This window comes from Callospermophilus lateralis, chromosome 13 (assembly GCF_048772815.1).
Source record: "Callospermophilus lateralis isolate mCalLat2 chromosome 13, mCalLat2.hap1, whole genome shotgun sequence".
NCBI lineage: Eukaryota > Metazoa > Chordata > Mammalia > Rodentia > Sciuridae > Callospermophilus > Callospermophilus lateralis.
Window position 1 is genome coordinate 95,543,677 of NC_135317.1, and position 22,402 is coordinate 95,566,078.

General features: G+C 41.8%; 1 protein-coding gene across 1 annotated transcript in view; it reads right to left on the bottom strand.

Moving 5' to 3' along the window:
• Lamc1 (laminin subunit gamma 1) overlaps nt 1–22,402 on the bottom strand; it is a 109,059-nt gene that overhangs the window by 36,356 nt on the left and 50,301 nt on the right. The window contains exons 2-3 of the mRNA XM_076832235.2: nt 6,293–6,597; nt 2,395–2,525 (exon numbers count right to left, since the gene is read on the bottom strand). Coding sequence (XP_076688350.1) covers nt 2,395–2,525; nt 6,293–6,597 — 436 coding nt within the window. The remainder of the gene's footprint in view (nt 1–2,394; nt 2,526–6,292; nt 6,598–22,402) is intronic.

Below are 22,402 nucleotides of genomic sequence, written 5' to 3' on the forward strand. Positions count from 1 at the left end.
CCTGTCACTCACCAGAGCAACTGAACCTCACCTGTAAAGCAGGGATGATGACAATGTCTACCTTGCAGGATTATTGTGAGGATCAAAGAGTTGCCTCATTTACGTGCTCAGGATTGCACAGGCACATGTATCATAAATTGCTAATAATCTGGCATACTGATTTCAATGTGCAGGTGGTGAGACACCAAATTAGATATGTCGTCCTCCATGTGAGTACCCAGGAGTGAGAACATTCTCTCAGGCTGCATGGGACAAGACTCCTTGAAGGATTCCCAAGACGCAGGTATGGTCATAAACTAGCACTCAAGGACCCTCGTGAATACTAACTGCATGGTGGAGCAAAGACACTCCCTCACGAGTTTCCTTAAAGACTGTGGCCAGTTTCATAGCTCAAATATCATTTGAAAATACACGCAAACACTCTGGAATCATCTAAAGTGTGCCAGGATGAGTCCCAAAATCAGATTTCCTGCTCTCGCCTTCCCCGGAGCTGTTTTCCTTGGCTGCTGCACAAGCTTAGATGTCTACTGTGACCTAAAGTTTTATTTGTCTACAGCTAAACTCATCATCTCCACCAAATTAGCCCATCTTCTTCACTCATTGTGTTAATGGTAGTACTTTTCTCCTAGATCACTGAACCTTAAAATCATTTTAGACTAAGTCTTGACAATCAGTCCTACATAAGAAAATAGATCTGTATATTCTTTTCTATTCCATTGTCTCCAACACCTGATATCAGGTATGTGTTACCTAACACCTGACTATACAGCATCATAACAGAAATATGAATTCTCTAATTATAACCTACATTCACTCTGCTTGATACTAATCTCCATAATCCACTGTTTTGATATCACTGCCTATTCCAGAAAGTATGCCTGATATCTCATTGGTTACAGTTTTCATTACTTTCACTAAGCATCATTACCAGGAACACAATGTTCAAAAATGATGTTTCTGCTCTTGATATGTCATAGGCTCATACAAGGTAAAAAAAGTACAAGATTCTTGACGTCCTATCTAAGGTCTTGGGCCACTAAATTATCATTCAGGTTAATAGTTCTACAAACTTATATAAGACATTGTTATGGTTTGGATGTGAGATGTGTCCCAAAAGCTCATGATGAGCCTTAACCTAGTTGATGAATTAATCCCCTGACCGGATTACTGAGTGGTAACTGAAGGCAGGTGGAGTGTGGCTGGAGGAAGTGGGTCCCTAGAGGCATGCTTTTGGAGTATATATTTTGTATTTGGCAAATGGATTCTCTCTCTCTGCTTCCTAATCCTCATATGAGCTGGTTTTCTCCATCATACTCTTCCACCATGATGTTCTGCCTCACCTCAAGCCCTGAGGAATGTCTATGGACTGAGACCTCTAAAACTGTGAGCACCAAATAAATTTTTTCTCCTTAAAATTGTTCTTGACAGTTGTTTTAGTCACAGTGGAAAAAGAGAGCTAAATGAACTAAAATGAACATTTTTCTTACTTCAAGTAGGTTTATACTCTCCCACCTCTGACTTTTGCTCCAGGCCATGGCCATCCTCCTGCACCCAGTCCAGATGTCTTTCCTCCTTATCCAAGTCCTACCCAAATAAGATCCTCTGCTCTTCTAGCCTGACAGTTCTGGGTCATTCTTAATATATGGCATTTTTCTATTGCTGCTTGATATTTTTATACTTAAAACATGTGACCATACTAGCACAGGTAGAACATTCTTATCCCTTGGGAGGAGAAGAGTTTGGGATTTCAGATTTCCATAGATTTCAGAATATCTGTATACACATAATGAGAAATCTTGAGGCTGGAACCCAAGCCTAAACATAAAATTCATTTATGTTTCATATGCACCAGGGCTGAAGGTAGTTTTATGTCACATTTGAAGTGTGCCTGAATTTTGACAATGACCCATCACCTGGGATCAGGTGTAGAATTTTGCATCATGACAGCACTCAAACAGTTTTAGCTTTTGAAACATTTCTAATTTCTGGATTAGGGACTTTCAACCAGTATTTAAATTTCTATGCATTCATTCATGACCTGCCACTTTTATTTGGAAACTTCTAGAAGGTGAGGCCTTCTCAGAAGGCCAGTCTTACTCTTCCTTAGCAGTCTTGCTTGCCTGTGCTGGGGCTCTGCATTTAAATGATCAGTATGTGCTAAGGTATTGGTTTGACAAGGTTTTGTTTTCTCTGGAAACTAATCACTTAGTTTCCAGAGAAATATTCTAGGTTGCTACCTGTCCTTCCAGATATGTATTATCCCTAAGTCCTGCCACTCTTGCTGTCAGTAAGGAAAAAAAAAATCTAGCAACAGCATGGATGCAGCTGTAAACAAGGCGCTACAGTCACTTCTACAGCAGAGCACGTCCAAGGCAGATTTAACAGTTTGCTTACCTGCCGCCCACAGCGAAATCAGAGATTGCATAATAATAGGACTTGAGAACTTTGGGGTCATTAAACACTTCATCTCCAAAAGTGTTCAGGCGATTGAGAGTCACTCTGATGTCAGTAGCTGTTACCCACTCCTGTCAGGGAGCAAACACAGAAATGTAAGAGTACAGGGACTCTGATGAGAGACATAAATGTGATGACGTTTTCTAAATAGTTCGTGTATAATCTAATGTTTGTCCTTTATTAGCACTAAATCTATTAAAATACTCAATGACTCCTTTAATTTCCTGATGTTTTTCTCCTCCTAGATTCTTCCCTTCTTTGATTGACACTGTTACTTTAACATTCAGGCTAGAAGAAGCAAGACTAGTTTCTTCCACAAGACTGTTCAAAGGTTTAAGTGAAACACATATTTAAAAGACTGGTGTCTGGGTTGGGGGTTGGCTCAGTGGGGAAGTACTTACCTAGTGTGTGCAAGGCCTTGAGTCCCACCCCTCGTACCACAAAAATAAATAAAAGGCTAGCATATATTAGGCGCTCAATACGTGTGTCACCTCTCCCCATTCCACATCTACAACCCAAATGCAGAGACCAGCTCAGAGGTCACAGACCACCACATTGTTCTAGATATGCCTCCCTATTCCCGTTCTGTACCATCTATCCCTCCCCTCCTGGACCCAATCCCTGCTAATAGATCTGGGGGAAATACCCACATGTGAACTGGGCACTGGTTTGGAACAATGAAATGTGGCCTTTTGTCTTGACCTTTCCCACAGCATCACCTTTTCCATGAGGTCTTCCCTGGCCACCCTATCTAAATGGCTATCCCTCCCCAGCTGCCTACTTTCCTTTCCTGTCCTATTTGTATCATCTGCTCCCACCATCTGACTGTTAGTGCCAGGTGGCAGGCAGTCAGTGTCTGTTTTGATTACTGTGTTCAGTGCACAGTAGGTATGCCAAACGAATATATGAACCTGAAGAGCCCACGTCTGACCACGTTGAAACAAAGGTTCCACAGCTTTTCCCCAGGTTTCACCAGATCTGAGCCCTGACACCAAGTGCCCCTTCACTGAACTGACTTAATCAGACATTTATGTGCGTGGTAGACTGGTACAACAACGATCCCATGAATCCCGCCTGCCAGAGCCTCGCCCTGTGCTGACATTTTCCACACTGTGCTTGTGTGTCTGGCTGATTTGGGGCAGGAGACATCAGCAAAGGTGACACCAACAGGCTCGTCTAGCATTTACACACAAGGACCTGCCCTCCTGGGACACTTCCTCCCCTGCATGGGAAGCCAGGTCCTGCCTTCTGAGGATGGAAGATAACCTGCTGTGTGAGTGAACCCAGGCCAACTAGAATCACGGAGAAAAATAAACCATGGATGTTCAGAAACATCAAGTTTTGGGATGGCAGATCATGTGTGACCACCCAAAGGTACCATTTCTGCTCTAAGTCCTGGGGACCTTCCTAGGCATTACAGGTCAGAGTCACCTTCAGAGGTGTAATGAGCAAGTGCAAAGGTGTAGGCATCTATGCTTCCAGAAGGCTCCACATGAGTAGGGTGACACACCTCTGCTTAAGAACCACTGCCTTAAACTATGCCAAAATGGCACACAGAGCAACATGGAGAGCTCATAAAAGCTAATCTCTTTGACACTTTGAGTATAATTAGAAAGAAGAAGAGATGAAAACTTCACTGCATCCAGTCTTGGAATTCCACAACTACTCCCACTCGCGGCCACAACCATTGGAATTTGTTAGTTGTCTGTAATGTAAATAGCTAAACATATCCCTGCTTACTGCTTTTTTAACTTCTACCACCTGCACCTTGATCACAGCTCTCCGTAAAGGAGGGCTGACGCTTAGCCAGTGTTGTTTCATCATGAGCATCTTAAAAAGAGCAGACGCTAGAGCTGGACTTCACAGGGCCTGAATCTCAATTCTGCCACTTAAAACTGTGATCTAGGGCAAGTTATAAGCTTTCTCAGCCTCTGATTCCTCATCTGTAAAATGGAGATAATGAAAGTAACTTACGGAGCTATTATGAGTTAATTAAAAGAATCACTATTTCTTAAGAGCTTGGATTAGCACTTGCCACATTATAGCACAAGTGAGTAGTAAATGCTGTTATTACAACAATGTATGCTTAGAAATGCTCCTATACAGTGAAAGCAGGAAGGGCTGCCTCCTCCATCTGGAAGCCTGCAGCTTCTGGAAGGAGAGGACATCTGTCTCTCTCCTCACTGTCAGACCAGCTGACAATCCAGCCCACTCTCCTTGGTCATGGGACATGCGGACCAGAGCTCTTACATCCAGAAACACATAATTAAATGAAATGACCAAATTATGCAGATGCCTATAGCATTTTTACCACATGCATTCTCATTAGTTTCTATGGCATAAATAGCAGCAGATGAATTTCCACAGCAGGGGAAGCTGCTCAAGACATGTGACACTAAGACACATAGTTAACACAGGCACCAAGAAACACAGCCACAACTTCATTACACAGCTCTTGCCTGCTGACCACACTGTTGCCTGTCCAGGACAGGAAAACACAGCAATCTGCTGCAGGAAGAAATGAGGCTGGCAAATGCTTCCTGGTATGCCCTCCCCGCAGCGTTTGATCTTCTGCTTTTCCATCTATCCGAATCAACTGTTCTTTCTGCCATTCATTTTGAACATGGCCTACTTCCATTCCAAGAAACATTTTTCTGAAAGGCCTCTGCAAACATATTCACTGTTCACCATAACTTCAGAATTTACCAAGTACTTTCACATTCGCCATCTCCCAGCAACCCTCAAAGGAAGGAGGGAACTAACTGGACCCACAGAGACACATACTCTTTGATTTGGCACTGTTCAAAACCATACAACCAAATTAGTGAGAGTCCTTGAACATAATAAATTTCAGAGAGGAAATAAGAGAACACTAAAGTTTTCAGAAGACTCAGAAAAACAGCAGGATTTCCTATTTAGAAATCATAACAGGTTTTCATAAAATGTACACAGCATTTGGAAATCCACATCCAGTCTTCCTTGTCTCAGTCGATGAACACAGGCGACCCCAGCTAGATGATAACCGCAGCCACATGACAGTATTGTCTCCAACTCTGTTCGTGTGCTGAGACAGGCACAGGGCTCAGAACTCTTTCCCATTATCCAGCTAGATCATACAACAAGTTTACAGAAATCTAAGTAATAGAAGACTCCAAATCAGGGTACACAAGAAAAGCACATATAGAATTGGTTAAAAAAAAAAATCTTTAATTTCTTCTGCCATTAGACAGGGAAAGGTTTCTATCACAACACTTAAGTGCAATACCATGGGTACCTAACTGGTACCTCCACTAACACCCATCCTTTCAGTTGATGAAGAATTCTCATAGTGATTGGCAGAAGAGCTAGACAAGCCCAATCAAAATCTCCCTATGTAATAATGGAGGAAGGTGGCATTCTTAAGTATCTTGCTTTAACTGTTCCCCTTTGCTAACTTTAAAAAAAAAAAATGCTTTTTATTTTTGTCAAATCAAAGAGGTAAGAAAAGATGCAAGAGTACTTGAGTAGATTAGGTCCCATTATCTTCTTCCAAAGGTCAGAGGCAGAATATTTCTGCCTCAAGTGCACAGACTAAAATCAGAATTGTTCAACTTGTTAAAAATTTGTAGTGTCCATGCCAGGGTATCTTTGCAAGGGCATAAGGACGTGAGAACAAACCAGGTGGTAGTAAGAAAATAATTTCCCTGGCACAAACAGCAGAAAACTCAGCTGTCCATCAGAAGTAGGTTCCACTCTGATCCCCACCTCAGCAGTGGGGCTCCAGGCCCACTGCCTGACCTTCTAGCACCTGGTACATGGAAGAGCTACCTGGTCCCCCCGCCATGCTGAGGCTACCTACCTGCAGCACAGGACTATTGTCAAAGTTGTAGGCACTGGGCCTGCCCTCCAGGGTCGAGAAGGCCACGTTGCCTCCGGTGAGGGGAGAAATGTCACTGAACTCATCGGTACACAAGGCCTGCTGCTCATCCCCTCCTGTCCTGATAAAACCACGGCTGGCCTTCAGGTAGGTGTTCTCGCAGGAGCCACTGTAGTACTGGTAGGGGATCCAGGGCCCATCCTCCCGCGTGCGCTTGTAGATGGCGAAGCTCTCGGGGCGGCTGGTATGGAACTTGAGGCGCACGTAGGTGATATCAAAAGCTTTCCCTGTGGGACAAACACACGAGAGCTCATGAGCCCTAGGAGTGAAGGCCAGGAAACCCCTTCATTCCTAGTTTGGTCTGGAGGATACAAATCTCCTGTGCACATTAGACCAAGACAACCCCAGAGCACACCATATGCTGGCTATGTCAAATAGGACATCCTAAAACTGCAAGCAGTGTACATTTTCCCACAGAATGACAAAGTACAGATGGGTTCAAACATCAGCTCGTAAAGACCTGTTTATGACATACATTGCTGAAACTCTGTTTGTAATGAAAACTGGTAGCATCAGTACTTTAAAAAAAAAAAACTAAATTAAAAACATTTATTCTTAAATCTGGTGCTTCAACAAAAGCTTAATTAACAGATACAAAAATATTTGCTGACTTTCTAAATGGTCTACTTGTAAGACTTTTAAAATCTCATTCTTTATTAAACATTAATGTCACTCTTGATGCAATACTATTTACTCATCCAATTTAAGACACAGAGATTTTAGGAAGGAAAGTAGTGTCTGGGAGATGGAGCAGGAAGTAGAACAGGAAAGAAGAAAAAAAAAAGTTCTCCTTCAGAAGTTCAACAAAGAGATGGGAAGAAAAGAGCTTAAAGAGATTGTACTTGGATGTGTTCAAAAGAGAATACATGAGTCGGAAACTCTGAGAAGGGCAGGAAAAGGAAGGAGTCGATGGGCTGCCACCCCTCTGGAAGAAGAGTCACTAGGTCAGACAGTTCCCTGCAATAACCAGTGCACAGTCTTATGGTCAGGATGGCTTGGCTGCCAGCCAAAGTGTTCAGATGGGTAAAAGAAAGAATGTGCAACTGTGTTTAGTCACCATTCACTCACACACTGGGTCTTTTTGTTTCTATCAATATTGCTATTTTGTTACTTTTATGTTATAGTACAGATCCCAATTTGGTCAATAAGTAATAGTTGGGCAAAACTAACACATTCGGACCTAAGCCATATACTGGGGGACAGGAGAAGCTTATTAAACTTGGGACAGTCTTCTCACAAGTGAATTAGCTCCTCAGGAATAACCATCCCAACCTCTCTGGCAATGCCCTCTTATTGGTGATAAAGAGATTCATGGTGTCTGTTCAGGCCACGCTCTTTAAAAACTCGGCTTTATCCACAGCAAAACTGATATGATGAGCTAAATCTATTTTTTCAACTGGTTCATATTTCTGCTCTTGCCATTTTCTCTTCTGTAAAAATGAGGATGATGGTACTGGCCAAATTCTATTGTTATATTGTGTGCATGTATGATAAGTAACAACAAATCCCTCCATCATGTACAACTATATGTTTTTTTAAACACCAGTTTTTTTAAAAAAAAAAAAAAAAAAAAGGTAGGAAAAAAATTAGGATGATATTCCCTGCTCCACCCACCTCAAAGGGTTGTAGGAAGGTCAAACTAAGACCTTGCATGTGCCTGATGAACTGAAAAACTTGATACAGATATAAAGCATTATTATGGTAAGATATATGGAAAAAATTATTAGACTAGGCCCCTGGATATGCTCACACATAAAGACTTTGCTGTAGCATGGACTACCAGGGTACAGGTGCCAAAGGATATATATAAATAAGGATCTGGCACCTAGGATGTAAGACAAGGCTTTGCTTGGACACAGACCACCTACACACAGTTAATGCACCTCATGTTAAAAGAATGCAAGTTTAACCTTTATTGTATCTATTGTGTCAAAAATGTCAAGCCCTCACCTCTGAATGAGACTCATTACCTCAGACATTCAAGAATGGTAAAACAGTCTAATTGTATGCAGGAGCAGTTAGCTCAGGATGTTCAAAGGCGGCATCCTCACTAATCTGTGGATTACAGATTACCTTGCTTTTCTATTCTCTCTCTTCCTTTTGGACATCCTATTTTCTTTAGCAAGCTGACTGCAGCTGACTGGGCCAAAGGAGAGAAGGTAGAAAGGACCAGGGGGTTTGTGTTCCAGATCAACTTCTGCCGCTTCAGGGAGGGGCCAGCAGCCAGCTGAAGTCCCCCTCCACTGCACCATTAAAAAGCCATATTCTGAAGTAAATGGGCACATGTGGCCACTCTCACCGTGACCACATCACACACCCAGGGATGGCAAAACATCCAGAAAGTAATTCTGCCTGCATCAAACTCTGGGGCAGCCTAGCTCACAGGCACTGGCCTGGCCTGGCCAGCTCTGAGCATGTTTCAGAGCTGCGGTTTCCATTTACCCTCTTCCACACGCTCTGTGGTGACCTCAGTGGAGGCTGCTTCCTCACTTCTCCCCAAGACAGCCACAGGCACTGCCCTCAGAGTCGCAGTCAATCCAGAGTGGACACAGACAAGTGCAATTCTGTGGTGATTCTAGAATAGGGGAAGGGAAGCACGCAGGGGGACCATGGAGGAAGGTCACCCAACCCAGTGCATGAGGTCAAGAAATGTTTCCTAGAGGAAGTGGCACCTAAATCCAAGACCTGAGGAATGCTTAGAGTTAGCTAAGCAAACAGGGGTCAGCTGCCCAGACAGATGCAATGCCCCGTATGAAAGTCTAAAGAACAAGAGGCGTGATCCGGGAAAAATAAGGGCTGCTCAATACATCAGAACAAGAGAGAGGCTGGAGGGAGTCAACAAGAAGCAGAGCACGGAACAACTCGACGTAAGGATAATGGCCAGCTTCTGAAGGGCAGACACCAGGACACAAGGCCACATTTCATGCTGTGGGCCCAGTGTGGAGATTAGAAGGAACGGAGCTGAAGACAGAGGTTAAGACAATGTGGTGGGGGGCAGGGGCTCAGGGGTAGAGTGCTTGCCCACTATGTGTGAGGCACTGGGTTCCATCCTGAGCAGCACACAAATATATAAATAAATAAAATAAAGGTACTGTGTCCATCTATAATATATATAATTTTTTTTTTTTTTTTTTAAAGATGATGATGTGCTGGTGCTCCAGGGGAGATGGTAGAGGCTGAATTTAAGGCAGGGACAGTGGAATGAAGAGAAGCAAAAGGATCTCAGGAGGGGTAGGAGGAAAGGCCAGCTGAAGGCCCCCCCACTGCACCGTTACCACTCTGCTTCCCTCAGCCGCTCTATCCCAGTCCATGAGGTGGAAAGATTAAGAACAACATTCAGTTCTCTAGTTTAAAAACAACCAAATGGAGAGTAGCAGCATTCACTAAAACAGAGAAAACGGCAGGGTAAGCAGGCAGGGGTGACGATTTGGGGTGACTTCAAGTCACCTAGACAAGAGGAGATGAGTAGAAGGGAGCTGGATGTGGGTGGTCTGAAGGCCCAAGAGACTTCTGAAACACACAGCTTTGGGGGCCATTGGCATGTCAATGGATACTAAAAATCTGGGCAAAGGGATGAACAGTGAGCCACCTCAGAGCTGATTTTCCCCATCACCCAGGCGTAAGAGCCAACAGAGCAAGCTATAGGAGCAACCGTGGGTAAGAGAAGCCGAGGAAACTAACCAAGGAGCATCCATTGGCTGAGCCACAGAGAGGCCAGTGCTGCACCTGAAGCAGTTCCAAGCACAGGAATCACAGACCCTGGAACTGAGGATGGACAACAGGAAGGTACAAGATGCGTGGTCAGCCTGCTCTGGCATTGGGCCAAAGAGCAGCAGCAAGAAGGGATGAAAATGGGGGGAGTCCAGAGCCAAGGCAAGTTTCCTTTTCCCTTTTTCAGTGCGCTTACTGCTGCTGTGCTGGGGTCCGCAGAGAAGGAAGTGCTGAAATACAGGCTGAGAAACAAGAACGCGATTCTTTGCTAGTTGACGGATGGTACTCACAGAGTAAATGTGCCTCTTCACTTTCTGGGTGCAAATGCAAGCAACTTTGTAAGTTTTAATGGACAGAAGTTGAAAGAGTTCTGATAACTTTCTTTTTTGGGGGAAGGGGGGTAACTGGGGATTCCCAGGGGCATTTAACCACTGAGCTAGATACCCAGCCCTTTTTTATATTTTATTTAGAAACAGAGTCTCATTACATTGTGTAGGACCTTGCTAAATTACAGAGGCTGGCTTTGAACCTGTAATCCTCCTGCCTCAGCCTCTGGAGCCACTGGGATTACAGGTGTGCACCACCACACCAAGCTAACTTTTTCTTTTCTTGTAGTAAAAACAAAGGGCACCTGCACTAAGGGTTGAGGAAAATCTGGGGGGAGGGGGGAATATTCAGAGAGTGTAAACTTTCTAATAGTCAGTAGAGATCAGCAAAGAAAACTCACTAGAGAAGAGGAACCTTACTGTACAGGTAGACAACCAAGAAGAGGCCATCCCTGGGGCGGTGTGGTCCTCACAAGAGCATTTAGCACCCCTTGCCAGTGACATGGAAAGACAATAAGACAAGGGGGCTAAAGGCATGTCGAGGGATTTAGAATCTAGTCTGAATTAATAAGAAGAAAATACAGAAAAACAGAATGAGTTATCTGGGTTATCTGAGAGACCTGTAACCATGGATCATCAAGAACTGGAAAACTAACAGGTGCCACTGAGAGCTGCATGTCCTCTTTCTCTCCCACCCTACGTCCCTACTCTTCAAATTCCATCCTACTCTCTCCACAGGTGACAAAATAAGAAGATCTGGTGTGAATCAGGAAAACAGAAAACAGGTCCCATCTTCCGACAGTGATTCTCTGATTCTATCACTACACTTTGGGAGCAAGCAGTCGACAGTGTGACTTCGAGGGAAAGCTACCAAGCCCAACAATGAAGGAAATCAGTAAGTACAATCCTGGGAGGAATTCCAGCAACTCTACGAGTAGAACATCTTCCACTCCTCACCTCATGTTCACGCACTTGAAGACTAACATGGATGTGTACACCTTGAGAAAATACTTATCTTCTGAATGTTCTACTGCTCTCCCCTGTCCTGCCTCATTGCTTCCATAAATTAAGAAAAAAAAAAAAATCTCAAGTGCAGCTGTTTAGAATGAAGCACACAAAATTAATATCTTTTGCTCTGAGTCCCACTATTCATGCTGGCTGAGGGAATGAGAAGGGGCTGACTGAACAATGAGAATCTAGCCATTGTTCAAGCAGGGCCAAGCCAAGAATTCCATGTAAACCTCCTACGTGGAGAAGTATTTCTAATCTCTGAGTAGGAGCAAGACTTCTGCAGGATTGGATTCAAGTCCTGACTGCTGGGGAACATAAATGCTTCTCTGTTATGTGCAACTCAGAAAAATTCCATGAGAATCTTGTGACACAGCCTCTTTTACATTTTAGTAATGAATGACAAGAGCCATGCAGAATTTTACAAAATTTCAAAATGCCCTTCCATGGCTTGAATTAGAAGAAAATTAGCTCATTCTAAAATATCAAATTAGGAGTCACTGGTTCACCCTTGTTCTTCTATGCTAATTCTATAGAAATCTTTCATGCTGACTCTTTTAGAAAATGGAAGTTCTTCCCGCAGCCAGACTTAGGAATATAAAACTTAAATAAAGTTGTAGCACAAAGTCAACTGGAGATGGTGTATGTTTAGGCTACTAAATAGGATTCTCCAAACAGTTAACACAAACAGTAGACACAGAAAGCAACTATTTGAAAACGTTTTCAATTTTGTTAGCATAACTGCTGGCCGAAACAAGAGTTCCCAGGACAACATGTCCAGCTGCATACCAGCTGTTATTGTTCCACCTCAGCAGATGGACTGCACAAATAGAGCCTCACCAGTCAAGATGACCCAGAGCCAAGTTAATGCTGCAACTGGGATCCTCAAGCAGACCCGGGTAATCAGAACACACCAAGAGAACAACTGAGCAACAAGGGAAGGCCCGAGGTGATCTGAGTACAGTGCAGCCCTTCCAACCGCGGGAAAACTCACCCTAACTGCCGGTTGGAGAGCTGGTTTCTACTGCCCCAACCCATCCTCAAAACCGAATGCTCTAAAATCTCACCCTGTTCCTTTCCCCTAAATTTCAGTGCTTCTTGTTTAAGGTCTCTCCTTTGTCAATCAGCCAAATGACCACAGTGCAAGGGGCTAAAAGTATACAACCACACAAATGACCAATGAAGACAAGTTACCTTTATAGCTTATTTGAGTTAATTGTTATAATTATGATTACAGCAAATGTAATGGAACTTATAATTTAATAATCTCTCTAGAATCAACAAAAGGCTGAAAGCCATATTTTTAGTACAAGCAATAAATACTTCCATCAACGACATAAAGACATGCTGAGATGAGCACAGCTGGAATATGGAGAGTCTCAATTCTATGTGTCCTCAGTGATAAAAGAAAAGATAAGCACTTTAGAATTTTTTTAAGCTAATAAAATCCTATACACCAAAGGCTCTTTATAAAAATAATGGTATGGTTAAAACTAAGGAGTCACAAGGAAAACAAGTTTTGAAACAGACTATGGTTTTAGAGAAGATAAATCTGTAATCTCTTATGGAAACTAGATTTTTCCATAAAGATCAAATTTAAAGTCCTTTAAAGAATACACTTCTAATCCCTCTCTATTGTTCCCAAAATACCACTTGATGCTATCCTCCAAAAGTACATCTTTCGGCTTGCATTACCCAAATGCAATCTCTAAAAATGCCATATGCTCTTCAGCAAACTGAAGGGCCAGAATTAACTAAAGATGAGTTCACAGGACATGAGAACAGAGAGAATATGAACACAGAACATTCTTAACTGAATCCAGAATGTCAAACATGTTTGGAGGGTAATGTAAAAATGGATGCAAATTAGTTAGAGGCTACAGATATTTTCTATTATCTAGATGTAAGGTAAATCTACCCTAACATACATGTTTTTGACATTTTATGTGATATTTTCACTGAAAGAGACAAGACTGCCAAGTGAAATTCCAAGCCAAGCACTGAGGAATAAGCCTTTTTAGCCCAAACCTCCCGCTCACGGGATTTAATACCAGCCCTAATTCAGGCCAGTAGGTCACAGACGCCTGCCATCCTCCAGCCAGGCAGGACTGAGGCTGCCTCCTCTCCCACTCACACTAGCTGAGCTGAAATCCCACACACCACCAAACACAGCCCTAGCTATGGTAACTGACAGACATGCAGGACTTGAGGTCACAGAGGACAAATACAGTAACACCAAGGAAACAAAACACAAAGGCAATGACATAGGAGCTACGTAAGTAAAACCTACATTTAAAAAAATGTATAACTGTTAAAATACAAAAGAAAACGACGCTGAGTTTTATAGAAGCTCTTTCATATTCTGCAACATTCACACACACACAATTGATAATGGATTATAGTTTGGCTGGAGTCCATACAGGAAGGTGAAGAATGGTAAAAGAATGCTGAGAAAAGAATAACCAAATGAGAGAAAAAAAAAGTTCTAACATCTGATCATAATAGTAAAGTAACAGACCAACTCTAATCATCCCCTTCCCACACACAAAAAGCTGGTTAATAGTGTGCTTTTTTTTTTTTTTTTGGTGCTGCTGGGGATTGAACCCAGGGTGTGGTGCATGCTAGGCAAGCACTCTACCAATTGCGCTATATCCCCAACCTTAATAGCGTGCTTTTAATCATACAACGATTATTTGCTAAGAGAATCTGCCTGGAAGTCCACTGTGGCAGTACCATGCTCCTCCAATCCCTCGTTTTGTTCGAATGCCTTCTCCTCTCTAGATTCTTGAGCTCCTAATAAACTTGACCCTTCATCCCACTAGATCCATATACTATTTGCATCTTTCTTCAAAAGAAAAAATAGCTACAAACACCATTAGCTGTCTTAAATACACAAACGGCTCTCAGTTTTCACAGTGGCATGTTGACTTCTCGAACGCCTCCCTCAAGCTCCGAGGCCAACAGCCATGATTACTCTTGATGACTGCTCAGTCCAAATTCTTCCATTCATTCAACATATATTTACTCAGCACTGCTATGCCAGTCTGTCACCATTCTAGGCACTGGGGCCACAGCGGAGAATAAGACAGATAAGGTCCCCAACTTAATAAGCTTACAGCCCAATATGGAGAAGGGTTGCATTAAGGGATGAACAAATTAGTAAAAATAAAAATTTTAGGTGTTAGATGATGGTGAATCACAAGTTGGGATAGAAAGTATGGAGGAACAGTGCTATTCAACACTGTGTTATCAGAGATGGCCTCCCTGAAATGGATAAGGTGACAGCTGAGCAGAGACCTGGAGAAGGGGAGCACTGCACCATCTCAGAGGGCATGTTCTAGGAAAGACAAGTGCAAATGCCCTGGGGCATGAGCACGTGGGGAGGTCCCTGGAAGTAGTGAGGAGGTCAGCCTGGCTGCCTCAGAGTGAGAAAGGTGGAAAGGTGGGAAAAAGTAAGAGGAGCAGGGCAGGTGAGGGCCTGCCAATCATCTGGGGCTTTGCAGCCCACTGTAAGACCTAATTTTTACTCTGAATGAGGTGAAAATCCACTGAAGAACTTTGAACAAGGGAATAACATGCTCTGACTGCTGAAATGGCTAAAGACAACAGAGGGGACTGTAGAGAAACAAGAGGACTGGTTTGGTTGCAATAATTCAGGCAAGAGAAAATGGTGGCTTGGCTAGAATAGAAGTGGTGAAAAGTGGTCACACTCTAGTCCTACTTTGAGAAAAGAACAGATCCGTTTTACTGATAGAGGGGACACAGGGTGTACACTGGCTTCTACAACTGGAAAGACAAAGCTGCCACTTGCTGGAACAGGGATGGAGGGCAAGGAAAGCAGGAGTTCAGTTGTGGGTATAATAAGTTTGAAACATCTGAGTTGAAATGTCAAGTCAGCAATTAACACACGTAAGTCCACAGTTTAGGGACAGGTTCAGGCAGGAGAGAGAAATCTGGAAGTCATCAGGACAGAGTTAGTATTCAAAGTCAGGGGTTAGATGACAACCATCCTTCCTTGGTTTAACAGACAAGAGACAGGCCAGGCAGGTCTTAGGACATACCAATTTTTCGAGATGGGGAGATAAGGAGGACCCAGCAAAGGAGACTCAGGAGAAATGGCTACTGAAGCAAAAAGAGTATGAATGAATTAGGCTCTCCCGAGTGGTTACTTTGACTTTCCCATGTCATGCATTTCAATGTAAAATGCATTGCAAGTGTCAAGTTTAGGCACCAAAAGTAAACCAGAACAATAGTACTCCATCTATCTTCTTCTTCTTTTCTCCTTTTTGGCAATAATGGGTATTGAACCCAAGGCCTCATTCATGCTAAGCAACCATACTATCACTGAGCTATACCCCCTGCCCTTTTTCATTTTATTTTTAGACCTGGTTTCAATAAGTTGCCAAGGAGAACTTCAAACTTGGACCCTCCTACCTCAACTTTAGAGTAGGTGGGATTACAGACGGGCACCATCATGCCTGACTGCAGTCTGTCTTAAGTCATGTACAGATGTTAAACTCAACAGGGGTCTGGTATGACTGAACCCAAACTCTCCAATGTTTTTCTCCATGCCAGTTTCCTCTTATTTAACTTAAATTCTCAAAGTCCTACTTCCCAGGCACTTAAAACTATACATTTGACTTTTAGAATACTATGCAGGTTTTCACAGTGGTATTCTTAAACCTGCAGATAGTGATCAAGATTTCCTGCAAACCAAATCCCCCATGCCCTCTGGCCCCTGTCCTCCCCACCCGCAATTACTAATGTGTTACAAAATAATCAAGGGCCACTAGCAATTCTCAATGGTAAGGGACAAATCTGAAAGCAAAGAGTTAACTTCTGCTTCAGCACACTTAAAAAGATAAGAAAACACTTTTTTCTTCTTTGTCTAGAAGCCTAGACTTGTTTAATCCCAGTCTGTGTCGGGTAGTGTTGGCATTTTCAGGGAGGGAGTTACACTTTCTGAGTTAAATACCAGTATAGAAATATTTATGTTCTAGAGAAGAAATTGCAGATATTTTAAAATATTATATGTATATATGTTGTATATGTGTACGTGTGTAAACAGAGAAATTGAAGAACAAAGTACCTAATGCTCATATAGATGATAGAGAAGAAGGGGGAGGAGAAGCAGAGAGGGAAAAGAAGAAGGGTAGAGAATGAAGAATTAAGAACATTCTGGAAGCCCAAACTTCACATTCTGATTCTAAGTTATCTCACAACAGTCACACCTCATCTACAGGACATCCTCTCTTCCCCTTTTAGAAACACTTTGTGTCACTGATCCCACCTCCTTCTAGACTCAGGCCTTAGGATGCACCTTCAGTAGCTGGGATCTAGGATGAAGGCATCCAACTTGTAGTCCGCCTATTTCTGTAAGTGGAATTGTACCGTACAGAGCCACATCTTTTCATCTGCACACTGTCTAGGGTTGCTTTCTGGCTGTAGGGGCATGACTGAGCAACTGTGGGAGGAATGCATGGCCAAGAAACCTAAAATACTTACCACTCAGCCTTTCCCAGAAAAAGCTGGCTGATCCCTGACCTAGGAAATCAAAGAACATAAGAACAAAGATCTCTACTCAAACATCTTCTACCTCTCATCTGTGGGGCCCACTATTTTAAAAGTTGGCCCAAGAAAATCTGAATTTTTCTTCTATTATCACATACACACACTGAAGAAAGAAGTCTATTCAGAAATTTTACAAGATCAATGACAATTCAAATACATATGATACCCAGAATTACCTATTATTTCATAGAAGGGGGAGGGACCTCTTTTTTTGCTGGCATATAAACAGGCAAAAAGATTAGCAGTTAAATGGAGAGGGGATAGAGATTTGCATCATTGTAAAAATCAAATCTGTAATAATATCCTTTAGCTCTTATACAGCTTATGAAAATAAACCACTTAAGCAGAAACTCAAGGAAAATAATACTGTTGGAAAAAATGGCACCATCTTTCCAGTGATGCCCCCCTCCCAGGCCACCCAGAGAAGCAGCAGAGAAAGGAGGGAAACATTCACCAAGTCGACCTAGCAATCATAGCTGGGAGAGCGGGAAAAATGACATGCTGAAAACTGCAAATAAAATGGAAAATGCAAGCAGATCTCATTTAGATCTCTAGGAGAACCTCCCTCCCTTGTCCTCTGGGTAGAATTCAGTCCTCTACACAAGGCCTTCTTGTCCTCTGCTCTTCTGAGAGGATGGACGATTTACATCACGAAAATACCCTGCCAGCTGGCACTCTCTCTACAAGCGACTGATTGTGAGCAGATGCCTTCATGAGATAAGTATAAACGAATACAACCCCTTCTTCATTTCTCATTCATCCACCCTCTCTGCAGAAGAATGGGAACGCACACTACACACACTCCTTCAGAAACCAAAGTCTGTGCTCTCACATCCCGTCGTCTCTCATGAGCTGTGCTTGGACTTGCTGTTACATTCCTGATTAAATTATGCCCCCGTCAAATACCTATGATGTAGGCAAACTCCACAGACTAGAGGAAGAGAATCCGACATTCCTAGATGCAAGCGTCTGTTTACCATTTTTCTAATGGCTTGGTTTAAAAATTGAATAATTCCTATTATAACCTCAATTTAGAACATTTGATAATCTGCTACAACAAAGAATCGAGGCTTCCAACTGAAGGTTAATCAAAATTATTAATGCAGTTAGTGTTATGGGTTCTACAGTCTTTTAAAAATATTTTTTTCTAGTTAAATCAATCACCTTCCTGTTGATGAGCACTAGCATATCAGAAACTATTAAATTTCTCTTTAACTGGATAGTAGTAAAGAGTTTATCAGATATATATTAAATAGCCCTTTTCAAAGCAAGGAGAAACTTTCCGTGATCACTCCCCAAACTGCTTTATAAATTATGTATACCAGATTCAGTGAGGGTGTGTTGAGGGCAAAGAGAAGGTCACCTGACAAATTACTTACACAGCCTATTTCAGGTGGATTCCCAGTACTTCAAAAACATGAGCCCTTTTTATCTGCTTTTCCCTTGGCATGAAGAGCAAGCCCTCAGCAGTGCTATCAGAAGAAATGTTCTTCCAATCTTCCTTTGTGATATTTCAAACAGACAGCACTGCAGCTCCCCTCCCTGGGAGTATCGCACATGCACCAACAATGGGACCTGTTCTACCTTTCTATTTACATTCTGGAGAACAGCCAAAGTCCTCTCTAGCTCACTTTGATCAGATGCCAGAGACTTGGTATCCAAAAACCACCTAGAAGGAATTCCCTTAACCCATGAGCACAGGGGAGTTAGGATGGAGATGGAAAATATTCTATAAATTCACCTTCTATGGTATCATGCCTCGGCATCAGAATCCTTGCAAGTTACCTGATCTAATACAAACTCTCAGGCATGTGAGTACAAGGCATCCATAAGCCTTGGATTTTCTATCTCCAAACCATAATCTAAAACTCTCCAACATAAATCAAAACCTCTGCTGCAGTCTTGCTACCTTCATCATCACACACCAGTTCCAAGCCATTCTCCAGCTCACTCCTTCCAAACCCCCACCCCCCATGACTTCAAGTATCACTGATCTCCAAGGTGCTTCTAATTTTATTATCTCACTTTGTTAAATACACAGCACTTATCCTTCAAGCCACATATTTCAGTACTTTAGTATTCAAGAGTTGAACTTATTCAAGAGCAAGAAGCCTCTCTATAACTTGTGGTATCTTCTACAACAGTATTTGTCAATACTGTTCATCACACATAGTAAAACCCACACGTCATATTGCAGGCCTGAGAATGAACATACACACACAACAGAAACTCAAATTTGACCAAAAAAAACAAAGATACTATTTATGATGCCATCTGATAGTCACTGTATTCTCTATTTCATGTGTTAGAAACTGTTGGTCACAGACCACTTAATTATTTGGTGGCATTAGGGAGTTGTAACCCACAATTTGAAAAACACCACTCTACGATTTCTGGGGCACTGCCTTTAGTACAACCAGGTGCTCAAGTTTCACCATGAAATGCTTTCTGGAAATCAAAATAAAGCTGGATGAGCATGCCTTTCAAGACCTTCTTCCATTGATTTTTAAAAGAAATTTTTTAGTTGTCAGTGAACCTTTATTTTATTTATTTGTATGTGGTGCTGAGGATCAAATCCAGTGCCTCACACATGCTAGGCAAGTGTTCTACCACTGAGCCACAACCCCAGCACCTCTTTCACTGATTTTTAAAACAGAACAACTAAAAAGAGAACTTTGATATATGACAGCCTTTAACAAATCCAAAGATGATGTCCTTCCTAAAGCTAAACTGCAAAAATTCCATTTACTAACACAGCATCCCAAAGGGGGCCTGAAGCCTCCAACCCTGCATTAATTAATCTTTTTAAATAAGTCGTTTTTAGCAACTCTGGTTCCCACATCTGCTTCAGCCATGAGCATGTGGTAAGCCTCCACGGCAGTAGCAGGATTTCCTCTCTGTGGGATAGATGGACTGATGCCCGGTGCTTGGGGTTAGATTTCTACTGAAGTAGAGATATCTGGGTATTTAATGGGGAGTTCAATTCCCCATGTCTTGTGTTCATGACACTTTTTTCATGGGATTATCAATACCTGTATTTTTGGATGTATTTATCTTTTGCATTTAGTGTATGTCATACATATACAACTATAAGATTTAGAGTTCCAATACTCTTGTCCTGTCTTCCTGCTATCCCTTTGAGATATATTTTTGTTGCCTTTTATAAGAAGAAAAGGTCTGACTTATAAAATAACCAGCAACCCAGTGGGAGAGTGAACCAAATTGAATCAGGTTTGTTGCTAGATACATTCATTTTATAAACATACCCTGAAGCTTACTGTGTGCCAGACAGTAAACTGGGCCCTGAAGATACATGAATAAAATACGAGTGGGTCCCTGTCTGAAAAAAATTCCAATCGATAGGTGAAGGAAAACACAAATAATGAAAATACAAATGAAAGAAGTACTATACCAGGGAGTAGGGAGCAACTATACCTCTGCTTTCTCATATGTAAAATTGTTTACACAAGTTGAATTTTAATGAATACATTAAAATGTTGATCCTACAATCTTATTGTCAGGATCAATTCTGAGAATACCTCCTCCACCAGATTTTTTCAGTGTTCTCCTTTTTCATAATAATGTTCTAAAGAAATGCCATAGGAACTGATTTGACAAAGATGAATGACATCTAAGACAATGAATATCAGCAGGTTTGCAAGAAGATCAGTTCTGTAATGACTTAAATAATCTTAAGAACCTCCACAATGCTTTGCCAGTATTCTCTGCTCAATCAAGTGCTACAAAAGATAACAGAAGGTTCTATTTTAAAAGGTAAGATTTTCTAAGTGACTGAGCACAGAGTTCTCCAACAAGTTGCTTCAGTATTTGAATGAGAAAAAGATAACTCTTTTCTTCTACATCCATAAAAAATCACTCTCCAGCCTCCCAACAAATAAATGTCTCTATTTACATTCAACCATGAGGGACAAGTGACATGCAATGCTTTGGAATAAGTTCTTCAAAAGCAAGAGAGAATGGATTTTCTGCTCTTGCTTCTATTGCTTGAAAAAGTAAAAATAAATAAATAAATAAACAAATAAATAAATAAATATAAATAAAAATAAATTCACCCAATCTACAAAACAGGGGACCTAAACTGAACTTCCTCTACTACTTGGCTCACACATCCTTCCACAAATTTGGAGCAAAGACCCCACTGACTTTCGCATGTAGGTGGATTAGAACTGCAACGCGGCCTGCAGCACATCACTGCAGTGATTCCACCCCAGGTCAAGGGAGCTTTCTCCAGCTATGCCTCCCACTCTCCTTCTTTCCACAGAAGTTTAGTTTAAGGCAACCAATTAATATAGTTGTGCAATTTAGCATAGAGCAGGCCTACCTATGTATGTTTTAAAATAGACCCAGCATTCTGGTTTTCATCTGCCCGCTCATACTCACTGCTCTTCCCAATCCATCTTAGGGCGCTCCTAAAAGGCCAGACTAAGTGGACACAAATGCATGTTAAGAACCACATACTCCAAGTTCTTAAATGCCCAGTGAGAACCTGAAAAGAAAAATATGACTGAAATGAAAGGCATAGGAGAAGGGGAAACAGGGCCAAGTGGAAGCAGAGCACCACTTACAGTTTGATACGGTATGGAGGTAGACTAATTACCAACAATTTTCTTTATCTTTAGAATTTGTAAAGCACATATGATTTTTTTTTTAGTAGCACTTACTTCTGAGTTTAATTCCCAAGCATGCACTGAATGCCTACGGTAATGGAAATTATAAGAAGGACAAATGTACTCTCTGCCATCAAAAAGCTCACAACCCACCAAAAATTATATATATATATATATATATATATATATATATATATATATATATATATAAACAAACAAACAGTGTCTTAGCTTGTATTACTATGGGGCCACCATATATAAACAAACAGTGTCTTAGCTTGTATTACTTTGGGGCCACCAGCCCATCACTACAAATGACTTCATGTCACTTTATTATTATGATGATGCCCTTTGAGATCTATATGCACAAAAGAAATCATGTACAGTAAAAAATAAAGAAGTAAGGATTTAAAAAAAAATTCATAACCCACCAGGCACAGTGGCCCACGCCTGTAATCCCAGTGGCTTGGGAGGCTGAGACAGGAGGATAAAAAGTTCAAAGTCAGTCTCAGCAACTTAGCAAGACACACTCTCTAAATAAATAAATAGGGATAGGGATTTGGCTCAGTGGTTAATTACCCCTAGGTTCAATCCTCAGCACACACAAAAAAGTTTACAACCCAGGGAAAACACCAACTAGGGTGCAACTGAGAGTAGGGGTGCTGAGGGTTAGGAAGGGTACAACAGGGTGAGCTGCACACAAATGGATTTCACAAACTTTTAAAAAGTAGTTGCCATCAAATTTAGATTTCTTCTTCCGAGTAGGTAATGAAATATGAGTGGGTGGC